At 37.1% G+C, this 15,811-nt stretch overlaps 1 protein-coding gene across 5 annotated transcripts in view; it reads right to left on the reverse strand.

Moving 5' to 3' along the window:
* Positions 1-2,027: 2,027 nt before the first annotated feature.
* The window catches only part of LOC135113839 (low density lipoprotein receptor adapter protein 1-B-like), a 75,798-nt gene continuing 62,014 nt past the window's right edge, over positions 2,028-15,811 (reverse strand). For 2 of the 5 annotated variants that reach the window (XM_064029464.1, XM_064029460.1), the window contains exons 5-8: positions 12,539-12,656; positions 11,936-12,045; positions 6,924-6,967; positions 2,028-6,198 (exon numbers count right to left, since the gene is read on the reverse strand). In XM_064029464.1, the coding sequence (XP_063885534.1) occupies positions 5,406-6,198; positions 6,924-6,967; positions 11,936-12,045; positions 12,539-12,656 (1,065 nt within the window). In that variant the 3' untranslated portion in view covers positions 2,028-5,405. Of the gene's footprint in view, positions 6,199-6,923; positions 6,968-10,004; positions 10,032-11,935; positions 12,046-12,538; positions 12,657-15,811 lie in introns of all 5 variants that reach the window. The other 3 variants (XM_064029478.1, XM_064029483.1, XM_064029470.1) reach the window with 3 other exon arrangements.

Genomic DNA, 15,811 nt, shown 5'->3' on the forward strand with positions numbered 1-15,811 from the left:
TCCATCGAATCGATTCGATTCTGCTGTTGTAAATGCAGCCAAATAGAGTGAACTGGGGCATAGAAAGTGTCATTAACAAATTTGAAAAGCTGAATACTTCATGGAATAAAGACCCAGTCACGATCAGTGAGCGAGTGTGTTGGCCAAGCACGCTTCTCAGCAGTTTCGCTGACAAGTGTGTTCATTTGGAGTTTTGTATGCTTGACGGTTGTACTCAAACAACGATGATGCTTTCCGTACGTCTGCATGATCAATTTTCATGCATCCTTCACTTACACTGAATCATTCCACTTGCTCACTGATGATGTGACAAAAACTTTAGGATAATGAGAGGGGACTTCATCTCGACTATTTTACATTCCTAACTGTTGATTAGGTTATCATAAACAATCTTCTTCCCTTTCCTTTTTCTTCGGATGGGGACGCAAATGTTGAAAGTGGTTAAAAGGTATTGATGAAATAGTTGACAAAATAAAAATAATGCCTGGGAAAATAAAAGAATGCCTAGAAGAGTTAAAATAATAATATATTCTGGTTGCAGCGGATTAATCAGATCTAGAATACATGCCCCCTGTCTCATCTTGTCGGCACGGCAGCAGAAGTATGGAAGTCTATGGAAAGGGACGAAAACTCCAAACTGCCTGTATGGAGCAGAAGTGATACCATATAATTATAGAGAAGGACAGCAGGTGGACATCAGGAGCACCAGGAGTTATAGTCTAGAGGCAGTGGGAGGAGAGATAGGCTGGAGTACCTATTAAAGAATCGTAAAGGGAAAATTTGACTTTCATAAAGGGATTAGGGGGTGCTAAAGAAAGATGGGCAAAGAGAAAAATAATAGAAAACAGGGCAAACTCTTCCTGGAAAAAATAAACAGATAGAAAAAAAAAATAAGAAGACTGGGGTAGACCTTTTTAGGGACATAACTAGAAGAAAGATAGAAGCCAATTGATGGGAGAGGTGGATAGCAGCGATGGAAAGTAAATCAACTCTTGAAGCGGTACAAGAGAAAACAAAAGCCAGAGAGGACAGACTGACATGTAGGAGACTGGAGAAGCAAGCTGGTATTTAATGAGTAGGACAGTCACAGTGGAGGTAAATAGCAAGCAGAGAGAGAGGAATACTGTAGTTACTGTGGTGCAGGTTTTATGGGGGAGTGAAGACCACTGAACACCCTATATTGTGTTCAGAGATCTGGTTGACAGGTGCGAGGACCAGAGCAGCTACCTTATGGCATCAGTAATAACCATAATTAGGGAGGAATGTCATAATGGGAAGAAAAGGATGAAGACAACTGCACAGTACATACTGGAACTATATGGAGATAAAGCTGTATTAGGAAAGTGATAAATATGTTAAAAGGTTTCTTTTACAAGGTTGGGGAAAATAGGAGGGATCAGCACAGAACCACTAGAACTATATTATGGAGATAAAGCTGAATCAAAAGGTGGCGTCTTTCCTAAACAGACCACAACCTCATACATAGAAACAGTGAATAATTTATCGGGACATGATGAATTGGCCGTGAGAAATGCCATTGGTAATTGTTAACCAGGTACAGTACGAGTTTGACAGGTGACCACTTAGACCAAGATGATCCCCCAAAGCTTATGTGGAGTTTGGCTGGCCTTGACTGTCTTGTCACTTTATACACATGAACCCTAACTAGAGAGGCAGACCTTGGGAACATTTGTTGGCTTCATGAAAAAAAAAAAAAAAAAAAAAAAAAATCTGGCATTGAAATATTCCTTCTACATCTACTATGGAGAGTATAAGTAAAGTCAAAAGTACCTGGCTTCAGAGGCCATGTGGCTGTATAAGAAAGGAGTACATGTTGAAGTAAGGAGAACAACACATTGCTTTATGTTAATTAATAAATAATGAAAATATATTTTAATACCCGCCATAAAAGATAGCAATGCAAAAGATTTATCAGTAAGGAGCAAGCAAACTTTCTTAGTGGCCTTGGGTCATTTTGCTTGGCATTCTCTAAACTTCAATTCTGGAAGGGATAAGAAAACAATGTATATGCATGATTCTCTTAATCCAAAACTTTACATTAAGCTTTTATTGAAGGATCCTTCACACAGTCCCTCTTTTTTCTTTGTGTTTACAATTTGTACCCAGAGTTTTCACCTGACCACAACAAACAAAATCCAACACCATAACCACATTAAAACATACATACATACTACATATACACAATGTGATGGAGATACAAAATGAAACACACACACACGCGCACACAGACACACACACCTTGTTCACTGTAAGCCCTCCAGCTCTCCACTTGACATCAATGTTGGATTCAATAGCTACATACCATCACCACCCTGTAATTTGGTGCAAAATCCCAGGTGCTGAGCCTCAAACGTTTTGCCTACCATCAAACACACACATATGCATGCACTCACAGTATCCAGCAGCAGCAAAAGTTAAAGCTGCTTAGTCTTATAATATCCATAAGTATCTGAAGCAGATCACATTTAACTTTAATAAAATTTTATTTTTTTTCTGCACATTCTCACTCATTTACACACACACACACACACACACACACACACACACACACACACACACACACACACACACACACACACACACACACACACACACACACACACCTTTTAACACCATGCAAGTGTTGATCTGAGGATGCATCTTCCAAATGGAGGTATTAAAATACTACCGTGTTTCATTGCTGGCCTTTGTCGTGCACACTTGATACTATTTGGTAACAGTTGAGTATATGTTGCAAAATTAACTAATCTGCAACATAATAGACTCTACTAAGCCAAATAACCAGTGAAGTGAGTCAGTAACATAAGCAAATTAATACCTGATCCCATCACTTATGTCAACACTCCTAAAACTTTTCCTTGTATGAAATTCTTTCAACTGTCTTGTTAAGACACCAAGACATGGCAGATGCAGATCCTCAAAGGAACACTGCTGCTTTAAATCTGCTAAAAAAGTTACCCTAAAACATTTCACACACACACACACACACACACACACACACACAAACAACTTGTACTGGGCACCTTACTATCACAGAAATATTCAAAACAAACATCACAACAAAGTACAACAACAACTGAACACATCACACAGCAGTAGCTAAACTCATCCACACTAGACACAAGATGCTCAAATTGCTCATTTATAAATTCTATCAGGACGTCATATGAATCCTAACAATATACACTGGTGCTCTCCCATGGATACAGTTACATCTTTGTGCTCTCATATTATATATATATATATATATATATATATATATATATATATATATATATATATATATATATATATATATATATATATATATATATATATATATTATATACACACACATTGACATAAGATACTTGATGTGTGAAATGTATACCTACATTTGTGCATTTTTATATCCTATACATATATACCTTAACTTATACTTTGCATTCATCCATAATATCCACCTGATGCAAAATTAAGTCACAACACACTGCAGTGCAAATCCTGAGGGTGCAACCACCATCACGAGATGAGTCTTAAGTACAAAGAATGGTATCAACTTGCCCTCATGCAGTCTAGGGTCACTTCACAATGCCATGATATATTTCCAACAAGAACACTTTCTTCTACTCTGAGGTGTTTGAAGAGAGGAAAGGAGTAATGGATGACTGATCTCGTAGGCAGAACATGGCAAATATACATGCTTACTGTGGCAATTTCAGATTAAAAGATTTTATCTATAAGTAATAATCCAGTTCATGCTATGACTATTATGCAAATAAATGACTGACAGATTCAGATTCACATATGTGAAGTGTGGGATTTAATTCCCATTAAACATCTTAACCACATTTTAAACAATATTCAAATAGTCATCTTGCTATTAAGAGCATCATCAAAAGTCAAGAGGTGGAAGATCATTTTGTAAAACACTTGCCAAAAACTAACAATAAAAATGTAAATATTCAAAGACAGATGAGTAGAAGGTGGAATCAGGACACTGGAGTACTAAATGCAAGACTCAGGAATGGTGATTTGTTAGCAATGGACTAAATGCAAGTACTTGTGACAAACAGATAAAGCACACACACAAATATAGGTAACAGTATGAAGATGAAACAAGATCGCTGTAAGACAACAGCCATCATTCATTACTCATCTATACACAGTGACTGAAAAAAAGTGACATTTTTCTTACACACTTAAGGGTGGACAGGAAATCACTCAGATTCAAGGTGCATGTAGGTGAGTAAGTGCTGTATCAAATCCCTTCACACATTTGCACAAGACACAAGATTGTTTTGACACAGGAATTGAAAAAAGGTTGTATACAAAATTAAAATGTGTCATACTGGAGGAAGACTGAACAGCACAAGCCTCTGAAGGTCATATACCATAGTTTACCTCAAGCCCTACTCTATAATACTATACAATGGAAGTCATTTATCTACCTCTTAACAATGGCATTAAATCCTTCACTAGATAAGCACACAAGACACTCATACACCCATATATACAAATACATCTATGTGTTCACTTGCGCGCGCACGCACGCACGCACGCACACACACACACACACACACACACACACACACACACACACAAACACACAATTTCTTCCTAACTTGCAGAAATAATTAACAAGGATGAAAAATCTAAATATCTATGGTGATGATGAAAGATTCCATAACATATTGTAACTGCAATTTACAGCAGCTAGGGGCATTTACACATTCCTGGCCTTTTTGTATACAAAACTGATAAATGTTATTTCTGTGCATAACTATCAGAGAAACTTTGCACATGACTTAAACTACCTCACTGTGGTATTTTCTTTTGTACGTGTTTTTATACATATAGCCATTTCTCAAACATAGATGGCATCCAAGAATGAAGCAGAACATAGGATTCCAATACAGGGAAAAAAAGTTGCCACTCATGGTAAATAAATATCATGGCACCCTTACATAGATATTCATATTTTGTTCATATTCATCATTTTCACAGAAGTAAACACTCCAATAAAGGGTGTCAAGATCTGTGACAATGGTATCTTGAGTTTTTCACATCCCTTTGTTTTTTTTTTCTTTCATACTTGACTGCTACCTCTATATATCAGAAATGGATGTTTGATAAAAATATAACTGAAAAGGCAGAGAGTAGACAGTGTCTGGCTGAGGCATCTTGAGAACAGGAAGTGTCTCCATGTGGGACATTAAATTCTTGTGCTGAATGGACATGAAGATGCATTAATGTATTCCTTCCTTACAAAAGGCTTCACATCATGCATCACAACAACAAGCTAATACATGAAATAAACTCAGAGAAAAGTTACTGAAACATGATATATAATATAACAAATTCAAAATAAAAGTTTCCAGTACAAAAAACTCCAATATACTAAACTAAGAACATATGACGTCTTTATTCTTGGAGCCGCTGAACAAGTCTGCAGTCCACACAAGACGACCAGGGCTGCAACCACTATTTCCTGGAGCAACCACCACCCTGGGGCACTCCATAGGTGGTTGTGGGGAGCCATTAGCCATCTCTTTTACTGGGGCAGGAGGTGCAATGAAGGGATTGGTGGTGGGAAGGTTGGGCCTCTCTTTCCCATTGGGACTGACAGGTGAAAGGGGTGTGGAAGGGAGTTGCCAGTTATTGTGACATATCTGCTGGGACTCTTTCATAGAGAAGGGATCATTGGAGTCTCCTGGTGTGGAAAATGTGGGAAAAGGGAAGGGGTTAGTGTCTGAGGGCGAATGAACTGTTGGGGAAGGTGACTGCAAAGCTGACTGCACTACCAGTGAAGCCGAATGAACAGGACGAGGTGACTGAACAGGAGGAGGTGACTGAACTGGAGGAATTGACTTAATAGGATGGGGAGGTGAGAGCAGCGTAGTGGAAAACATTGAGGATGAAGGCGGAGACTGGCAGGAGTGCAGGAAGGCAGTGTTGGGTGAGCGTGAGAACATCTCCCATGCCTCAGGGGGGGATTGACCTAGGCCTCCCCATGGGTCTGAAGGGGATGTGGCCAGGGGTGAGACAGCTTGGGAGGGACTAGTTGATGGCCAGAAGCCATTCTCGGTCGGAGAAGCTGCTTGGTGACCCGTGAATGCTGCAAGACCTAGATCGGCCAGTCCCAGATGGCTCATCCCAGTCAGGGGCTGGGGTGGATTTCCGCGCCTTAAAGCTAATCTGCAAGCATCAAGATGACTATTTTAACCTTGGTTTACCACTGAAATACTGTAAGAATCTGTCTCTTTGAACTAAAGGATATTAACTTATGACACTCTGAAATGCAGAATTTATGTTTGAAAATTTTGTATAAGTTAATTTCTTAATGCAGTATGCAGATTTCAAAATTGATGCTTAAATATCAATGAGCACAAGAAAATATTTTTAAACTGCTTTCTTAATACAAAAAAGTTGATTTGTGATGCTAGAAGGTAAACTATGTAATTGCAATCTTTCTGGATAGATTATAGTAAATGTTTTACCAATATGTCACAACATTCTCTTCTGTTATTCAAAATGGAAAAATATTCATTATTCAGGAAATGGACATAATCATGGCAATAATGATTGATAAAGACATGATATCTTTACTAACATTCTATATCAAATACAAAGCATTCATGCTTTCCCAAACCAGTAGAAGAGAATAAATAGTAACTTTGAAATTACTCAATCATTCAAAAAAGCAAATACACCAATTCATTTTTATTACATTTTTTTTACAATGAACAAAGGAATATAGTGACAAGGTCTTGAAACAATTTTCACATCCATTTTGACTCCCTACTTTTGAAATATGTGTGTGATTTGTGGCTATCACAGGTGTTAATTATACCAGTTTGAAAATTCTTGCTCTTTCTAATTTATGATACAGATATGTATAAATAACGAGGAGGGAAACGTACCTTGAGAATCCATCACTAATATCGTCGAGGTCATCAAGGGTGTTCTGTTTGGGAGTCACAGGAGGGTTAGTGGTGCCAGCCAGAACACACTCACAGACACATGCACACACACAGTGCTGTGTGTGCTGCAACTCACTCCACAGCAAGCCATTCTTAACACTACACATGAGGCATTTGCATACAGGCGAAGCTTGATTCACTTATGAGATATACATTCTCGAAGTTAAAATAAAGTAATTTTGTTCTTTATCTTGATCTTAGACGGAATCCCAACTTGAGTAAATATTTCATAAAGTTAACTCAACAACACTGTAAAATGCAGTATAATAAAAAAAATCTATGATAGTTCTTGTTGAAAAAATTTCTTTGCAGAGTTTTTTCAAGAAGAGAATTCACTTGTAAGTCATGATTCACCTGTGAAATAATTTTTCTTACCAATTAGGCATCATTCATTTCTCTTAGGTAATATATAAGCCTTATCAAATTGTGCTAATGAGCTTAATCTTATTACTGTGAATGTGACAAATGAATTAAATGTCACATCACTATATTACATATATAATTTTAAAAAGGGCTTGCTGTAGACTACATTATCAACCTTACTTTGCCTTACCACTACCTAGGAATTAGAATCAAAGGATATGGCCCAGAAAGATAATCTTCAGTAATATATCACAGGCAGGTAAAACACAGAGAGAGAGAGAGAGAGAGAGAGAGAGAGAGAGAGAGAGAGAGAGAGAGAGAGAGAGAGAGAGAGAGAGAGAGAGAGAGAGAGAGAGAGAGAGAGAGAGAGAGAGAGAGAGAGAGAGAGAGAGAGAGAGAGAATTGTCACTCAAGCTAATTAATAGTATGACTACAACAATCCTTTACACTGGTGTCACATGACTTCCATTCTTCTTACATTACCAGTGTTGGACAGAAATACTCAACTATTGCCAAATATGCAGTGAAGTGAACCCACACTTCACATACGTGTTTGAGTGATTAGCAAAAATTATTGTCCCTCATGAAAGATACATACCTTTAGTGGTAAGCAGGTACATATTTGATAATATTCAGTATATTTTCAGTCTAGCAACTCCATTAAACTATTGCTGTATTGTACCAGTGTGAAGAAAGGAGACATTCTGGTAAAGGATGATGGAAGAACAAAGGGAGACAAGTACGAAACTGTCATGCATAGCTTAAATATTAGTAAAGCAAGTGCTGTCTCCTGAACACAGGTACTGGCATGAAATGATCCACAAGAATGGAGGCAGAGGAGTCATGATCATAAAATATCCATGATTTTTTAACTAAATTTGAAAATTTTAAATCGTTTTGTGACAGAAATAGTGGCTTAATGAAATTCAGTTTACTGCATCAACTACACTACATACAGTCTGTGCCACACACTCTGTCCTGGTAATGTTGTCACTTAGTAATACAAAACTGTTAACAATGACATTCATTGGGTGATCATATCAGCCACTGACTGGTCTATGTATTCTAGGCCTGTTTTACAAGTAGCAAACTGATTTTGTATTTTGGTAAAAAATTTATCCATTTACAAGGAGCCAAATTATTCAACTAAAAATTATTCTGTATCCCACAATTCAATGAGGATTCTGATTACAGTATATTCAATTTGCACATATTTTACAAAAGTAACAATAATCAAACTTCTCCGCAGACAAGTGCATCAGCACAGAAACATTGTTATCATGCTCATGGGAAGCAAAATTACCAAGACAGAGTCAGGGAAACTGAAAATAAGTACTACAGGTTCTCACTCATACAAACACACACACAGACACACATGAGTGTTGGAAGTGTTTATAACATTCCACTAAACTATCTCACTTTATTATTCTATGCACTTCAGCTCAGTTCACTCCAGTTCATCTGTTCAAGTGCAATTGTTTATCAGTGCACACTGGTTCTAAGTTCTAGGCTAAATCAACCACTCAAATGACAATTTCATCCTCACAATGTGAACCAAGACTCTGCCACATACACTCAGCCATTCCTAAGGCAACACGCAACGTCTGTCAAACAGATATAATTAAAACTTAAAATGCACTACTACTTTATGAAATAATTAATGTATTAATTCTCCTACAATACATATTTTTGAAAATTAGCATAAATATTGATGATTTAAAGTATCATATTTTCTGATCCCAAGAATTATTTCTCACCATTATCTATAGTAGCAATGGATACCAATAATACTTACTGCAAAAAATAAAAGTATGGATATAACACTACTTTATCTCTCCCACCAAGAAACTGCCACGGACCAGAATTGAACATCCAACTTTTAGGCTGTGAGCTGAGCTGAGCACTGCACCACACAGCCACCCGACTCCCTTGTTTCATATATCCAGAGGAATATATTTCTACCAATATCTGATGTTTGTTACTAAGAATAGGATGGCCACCACAGAAGAGTCTCTATTCATTCCTATCCTAACATGCTCAAATCCTGTAACTGTCCTCTCAACATTTCTCCACTATACACATAATACTTATCTTTATCTGTCATCTACAGGGGCATCATTATTACAGTTACCTACCTCATCAAAAGATTTATTCTTATCTTCGCTAAATAGTAACTGAATAACAGCTACATCAAGGAGGTGTGGCATCTGCTTGCCACAGTTACCAAAAATACCATGAATCTCTAAGAGACAGAGTATCCAGGTCTGTATCTTCCAGGAGGATATGTCAGACACTTCAAGGAGAACAGTCACTGCCTATACATACAAGGCAAGTGAATGAAAGAAAAGCCATGTAATTGAAAAAATGTCATGTGTTGTGAAAAACCTATTTGTATACCCTACAACAACAGATAATGTGATGTTGATAACTGTTTATGGTGTGTGTGTGTGTGTGTGTGTGTGTGTGTGTGTGTGTGTGTGTGTGTGTGTGTGTGTGTGTGTGTGTGTGTGTGTGTGTGTGTGTGTCAAAAGACTTTAAACAGAGTGAAAATAATACAGGAAATAAAAAAGGAGGAGGAGGAGGAGGAGGAGGAGACCAAAAATAGGAGGGCCAACAATGAATTATTAAGTAGAAATAGGACAAAGCTAAGCTACTTGCCTTCTATGCTACCTGGTCCTTGCTATTCTTTACACAAAAAGAAATATGCCATTAGTAATATAATACAGATATAACTATTTAGTACATTTAGTCAATATGTCCTTCTACACAATTTATAGTTGCACTGGGTTAAGGTAATCTAGAAACTACACCCTCTACACCCTCTGCCTCCTCCCCTTCAGGAGGGCAGCTCATTAATGTTAATGTACTCCTGCCACATAATCAATTCTTTTCTTTGATATTTGCCACTTCTTGATTTTTTTTTTTAATTCAAATATTTTCAATCACATTTTCAATTAGCCTCATGGTTTTAAAAAATATCAATACAAAAATAATGCCAAAGTACTAACTCTTCAGAAAAAAAAAACTGTGGGAACAAACAACATATTATTTACATGAATTCATCCACACAGCTGTTGACATGCATCACTGAGATCTCACCCATGTTGACAGCCATGTGAATGTGTTCATATAAATCACTTATGCTGTTTAGTTTTTAAGTTTTGGTCAAGATCTTGTTTGTATGCCAATATTTTCAGAGTAGCTTATGGCAAAGCTAATTAATAATGTGACTGAAAATGTCTTAAAAAAGAATACATAAATAAAACTTTGGTGAAGTGATATAAGTGCACCAATCAACTGGTCTGCAAGGAGAAAGAGTCTCAGAGCATGGCTTCTAGATTCACTTAGCCTGCAGAAACTAGTTTTCTTTCAGTAAAACACTGCATCAACTAGCATACTAATATTGCTTTTCTTTATTTAATTTGAGACAATAAACACTACTAAGTTAATGGTGTGTTCTGGTTAACTTTTGTTCCTTCATTATATGTCAATTACACAAGACTACATGTGCAGTGCAGATCTCATCTCACACTGTAATGCTGCCAACAACCTTCAGTGCAATGTGCATACCATCTGGGGATCTTCTAGTTTCCATTCTCTAGTTTTACCTCATGATTTGATGAGTGATTCCTTCTTCCTTCCCTGTTAATTCCTCCCTTCTATGTCCTTTTTAAAACCTAAAACAAGGGAGAGGGAACAAAGACTTTGCTCTAAGAGGTATTTGATATGCTACTCTGAGAATTTTTGGTTGCATTACAATATTGTGAGTGAGATTACTGAATGTACAACTTATCTAATCCACCAATAGGCTAAATAATACCAATGATAACTGTTGCCAGCCAGTGAATGGAATGTGTAGGTGGGATGAAACAGGAGACCTTTATTCTCTATCAATTCAACAGTTAGAGAGAGAGGAAAAAGTATTTCTGCCTGATTCTATGTGTCCTCTCACCTGCACACTCCCTTTGTCTTACTTACACAGCCTATGTGCTGCCTACTCTCTAAGTGATTGATTCAGGTACAGTAGTGTGTGAGCTGAATGGGCCATCTACTGACTGGTCCAGATATAGAAGCTGTTGGCCACCTGAGGCTGTCTATGATATGCTACTCCATCTTACGACTAACTACAGTACTTAGGAATCTTTGAACACAAAGGAGGGAATGTGCAGCAGTGCTCAATTCAGAATGACAATATATAATGAGAATCTAAACAAATTATTATTTACAGTACTTACTAGAATCAATGCAACATTTTCAAGGGAATATGATTATGAAATAGATCAGCAAATTACTCTCCACTAGTTGCAGGAAAGATACCATATATAATTCAGCCTTATCTATTTCTTGTTATATTTTGCAAGTTTCAGTGGTTAATTTCACCATATTCCTTTCTTTGTCATCTTTCATCATTTTAATTTTGCTTTCTGAAGATTAGTTCAAATGTACTACATCACATAATAAAGAACATTCTAAAAGGAATCACATTGCCACACATTACCTACAGAGTCCTATACTGCACAAAACCTAGGTGGGTTCTCTGCAAGAATTATGGTAACAACTATGAAAACTTTAGTGGACAGCAGCCTTACCAGGGGTTTGCTAGGGGCCATGGTCTTGATGTGAGGTTGGGTGGTGGTGCTGGGGTGCTCTGAGGAGTCCTCCAGATCAATCAACAAAGTTTGGTTACTGGACTGATAACCTGTAACATTCAAAGGATCATAGTGTGTAAACTGGACATATGGAAGCTTTTATTGTAGGTGTGTTTCACTGTTTCGGTCTTGGTCATTCCACACATTCATCTTCAATATATGGAACAGTAACATTCAGAACTGCATACAGCCATATCTGTATGTAAGTAGCAATTTATGGTATTTTACTAGAAAAGACCTCAAAATAAATTGTCAAAATAAATACCATCAAGCAAAAAAAAAATTAAAAGGAAGAAAAGCACAAGTTGGGTATCAAAAGTTGCATCACAAAAAACAACAGCAGCAAGGGAAATTAAAGCATAAAGATGATAACAATGCCTAACAAATACAATGAACAAAACAAAATGGACAATAAAAAATATTTTCAAAGAAATATACAATGAAAAATGTTTTTAAAGATCATACAAAATATCCCTAGAGCAATAACACTAATAAATGAAGCCTTTTATCAGCAAGCATTATCACAGTACATTCAGAAGTTACCTGAGGTGCTCATGTCAGAGGAGCCAAGGTCTGAACGAATGGGTATGGGGGAGGAGGCCTGGGAGGAGGGCTGCGATTGGGATGACCGTGCCCCGCTGTGGATGGTTGCTGATCCAACCTGAAACATATCAGTGTTCAACCTTCACAGTGTAAGCGTAGATGATGATAAGATCACTTAATGAATAATATCCACGTAACATCCCTAACTGTGATATGGATTCTACAACAAAAAAATATGTAAAGATATTGTATCTGCTACAATTACTGTAGTTAAGTACTGTAGTAGGCAAGTGTTGTAGTTGTGATTTTTTTATGCGAGACATCAAACTACATATAAAGTTCAGTTCCCTGCAATTCATTAGATACATCTGAGAAACAAGTACTGTATATAGTACATGTGCTAACTTTTGCAAATGATCTTCAATAGAAGAAACTGTTAAAACAGATTTCAATTTGATCATCACACAATTTTTTAAAAGGGGAGTAAAAAACACTGAGTGTATGGCAGTGGCATCATGTCTATACCAGACAGGATGAGTCACTAAAATGCAGCAAAACAAAATGGAAATTAAATACTTTACCAAAAGAAGAAAAGCAAAGTTCACAAATAGACAAGTTGTAAGATAAATTGTAATACTGTACCGCAAAGCATAAGACACCAAGAAAGTATGGTAAATTCCTAAGTGATACAGTAAATATTTGTGGAATACAAAAGCACCTGACACTACAATGTAAACCTCTCATGGCAAGAGGAAGTGAAAGCAAACTGTAAAAAGCTGCATATTAAAACAAAAAATTACAAATATGATTTCAATGTTGTTACTAATACTGACAAAATAAGTGGATAGTATTAATAAAAAAAATAATGAAGGATACGTGATTATGTTCACCTAACTGTATTGCTATATATATATTTGAGTCAAGCTCAATGCTTTCTTTTTTGCTCTGAAAGTGTGAATGCATCAGGCACACAAATTTTATAGAAACATATTCCACTGATGTCTGTGGGTGTGAATTTATCTAACTGCATTGTACAGGGTCCAAGCAAAACTAAACTGTCTCCATATCTATATTTGTCAAATTTCTCTTTAAATATATGCACATCATCCACCATAACCACATCTTCACTAACCTAGGTCATTCCAGGCCTGTATAAGTGTACAGTATGTGCAAAAGTTTTGTTGCCAAAGGGCCAACAAAATTTTATTTTTGCATTAAGTGAAGGAGTCTCACGACTTCATTCCTTGGAAAGCATTTGCGCGACACATTTACACCAGTAACTGGCAACCTCTAAATACTCTACTGCCCATGGTTAATCAGTGGTAGTAAGACTCAGAGTAACTGCTTGCCTGTGATAGAAAGAGGATATGTTTGTGATGCCCTAGGGCAGAGCCAAATAGAGCCTTTATTTTTCTTCCTACCACCTTCTCAATTTACCCAAAATTAGAATAAACAAAAGAAGGTGGTAACTTTACACAAAGCTGGCCACAACCTCCCATTTATAACACATCAAACAGGAGTACAGCTGAGGACAATCCAGTGTTTGCTTGGTGAGAAGGTTCAAGGATGTCAGGGAAGCAGCTGCAATCACTTCCTCACTTCCCAAGTCTGGGAGGCTTCGTAAGAAGACCTTGAAAATCCATGCACTTATTTCTTAGCAAGTTTTAAAGGATCCAAAGATGACTGCACAGGAATTGAATGTAAAAAAAAAAAAAAAAAAAAAAAAAAAAAAAACTCACTATTACTGGGAGATGTCTCTGAGGAGTGTCCTTCAGATGCTCCATGATAACTTGGGATACAAGAGTTACTATGCCCACAAAAAGCCACTGTTAAATGCACTACAGAAAGACAAGAGAACCCAATTTTGCAAGAAATACCTAGCATGGAATGACAAGCAGTGGAAAACTGTGCTATGGAGTGATGAGGCAACTTTTACTGTCACTGGGAATTCTTCATCACAAGTGTACTGTACGCTGGGCAGTAACACCTTTGATCCTATGTGCACCTTTAAGTTTGTCAAACACCCAGCATCACTTACAGTTTGGGGCTGCTTTACTTATCATGGAGCTGGTAAACTGGTGATTCCTGCAAATGAAGTGAACCAAAGCAATTACAGTGGAACCATGGTTCTAGAACTTAATTTGTTCCTGAATACCATTTGAAATCAAAAGTGTTTGAAAACCAATACTATTTTCCCCATAGGAATCAATGTTAAATGGATTAATTTGTTTCCATACACCAGTCAACCCTATCTTAGCAGCTTATGACATATGCTCCCACAGCCAAGATGGCTGCTTTACAACATCTCCAGCTCACAAATTATTTATCAAGAAAGGATGTATTGAACTTTATGACAAAGAACTCATCAGAAGATACTGTTTAGACCATGCAGGTATTCTCTTTGTCATTGATCTTGTGTGGGAAACCTTACAGAGGGACACAAGAGAGAAGCAACCCATTTACCACCAAAATGAAGGTGATCATAACACTTCGACATCTTGCTGCTGGGAAAAGCTACTGGAAAACTGCAGTTGTGCAGTAGTGATGGCATTGGGTGTCATCGAAAGAGCCACAGGCAGCTCAGGATTACTCCTGAGCACTGAGAATTGTTTACATTGAGGCTTTTCAATGGTATCGCATTTTACCTTATTTCATCCCGAAAATTATTTGTTTACACTGAGGCTTTTCAATGGGATCACATTTACCGATGAAAGGTGGTGTCTGCCACCAACAACAAATCCGATTTCACTGACGTTTTTCGTGGTGTTGTTTGTTTTCATCCTTACCAGAAACTGGAACCTTTATTAATGCTGGCTTGGGAGCTGCTAGGCCTCCCCAATGAAGCTTACCAATGCATTTATTTTTTGCAAATATCAGAAGTTCTTATCCTCTTGTACTTGTTTTATTTTCTAAATTGTATATTAAAATTATGTAACAATACAACAACATTTTGTAGGCTTTAACAGTAATGTGACAAAATTTAAGAAGAATTTAGATGGTGGGATGAATTCACTTTACCAGCTGATGAAAACTTCACTACCTGTCACCCTTATTTCAGCTACTATGCCTCCTTGGTTAAAAACTGTAATAATCCTCACATATACATAGGGCATATAGAATTTGTCACCTAAGAGAAATATCAGATAATATTGAAACACCATTACCATTTCCATCCGAGGGCTAAGCTTGCTTCCATTAGATTTGGTTTAGATTAATTCAATTCATTGTTAATCCTTTCATTGGGTAGATCATGATGAAAAAAAAAATAAAAGC

The sequence above is a fragment of the Scylla paramamosain genome, chromosome 2 (genome assembly GCF_035594125.1).
Source record: "Scylla paramamosain isolate STU-SP2022 chromosome 2, ASM3559412v1, whole genome shotgun sequence".
NCBI lineage: Eukaryota > Metazoa > Arthropoda > Malacostraca > Decapoda > Portunidae > Scylla > Scylla paramamosain.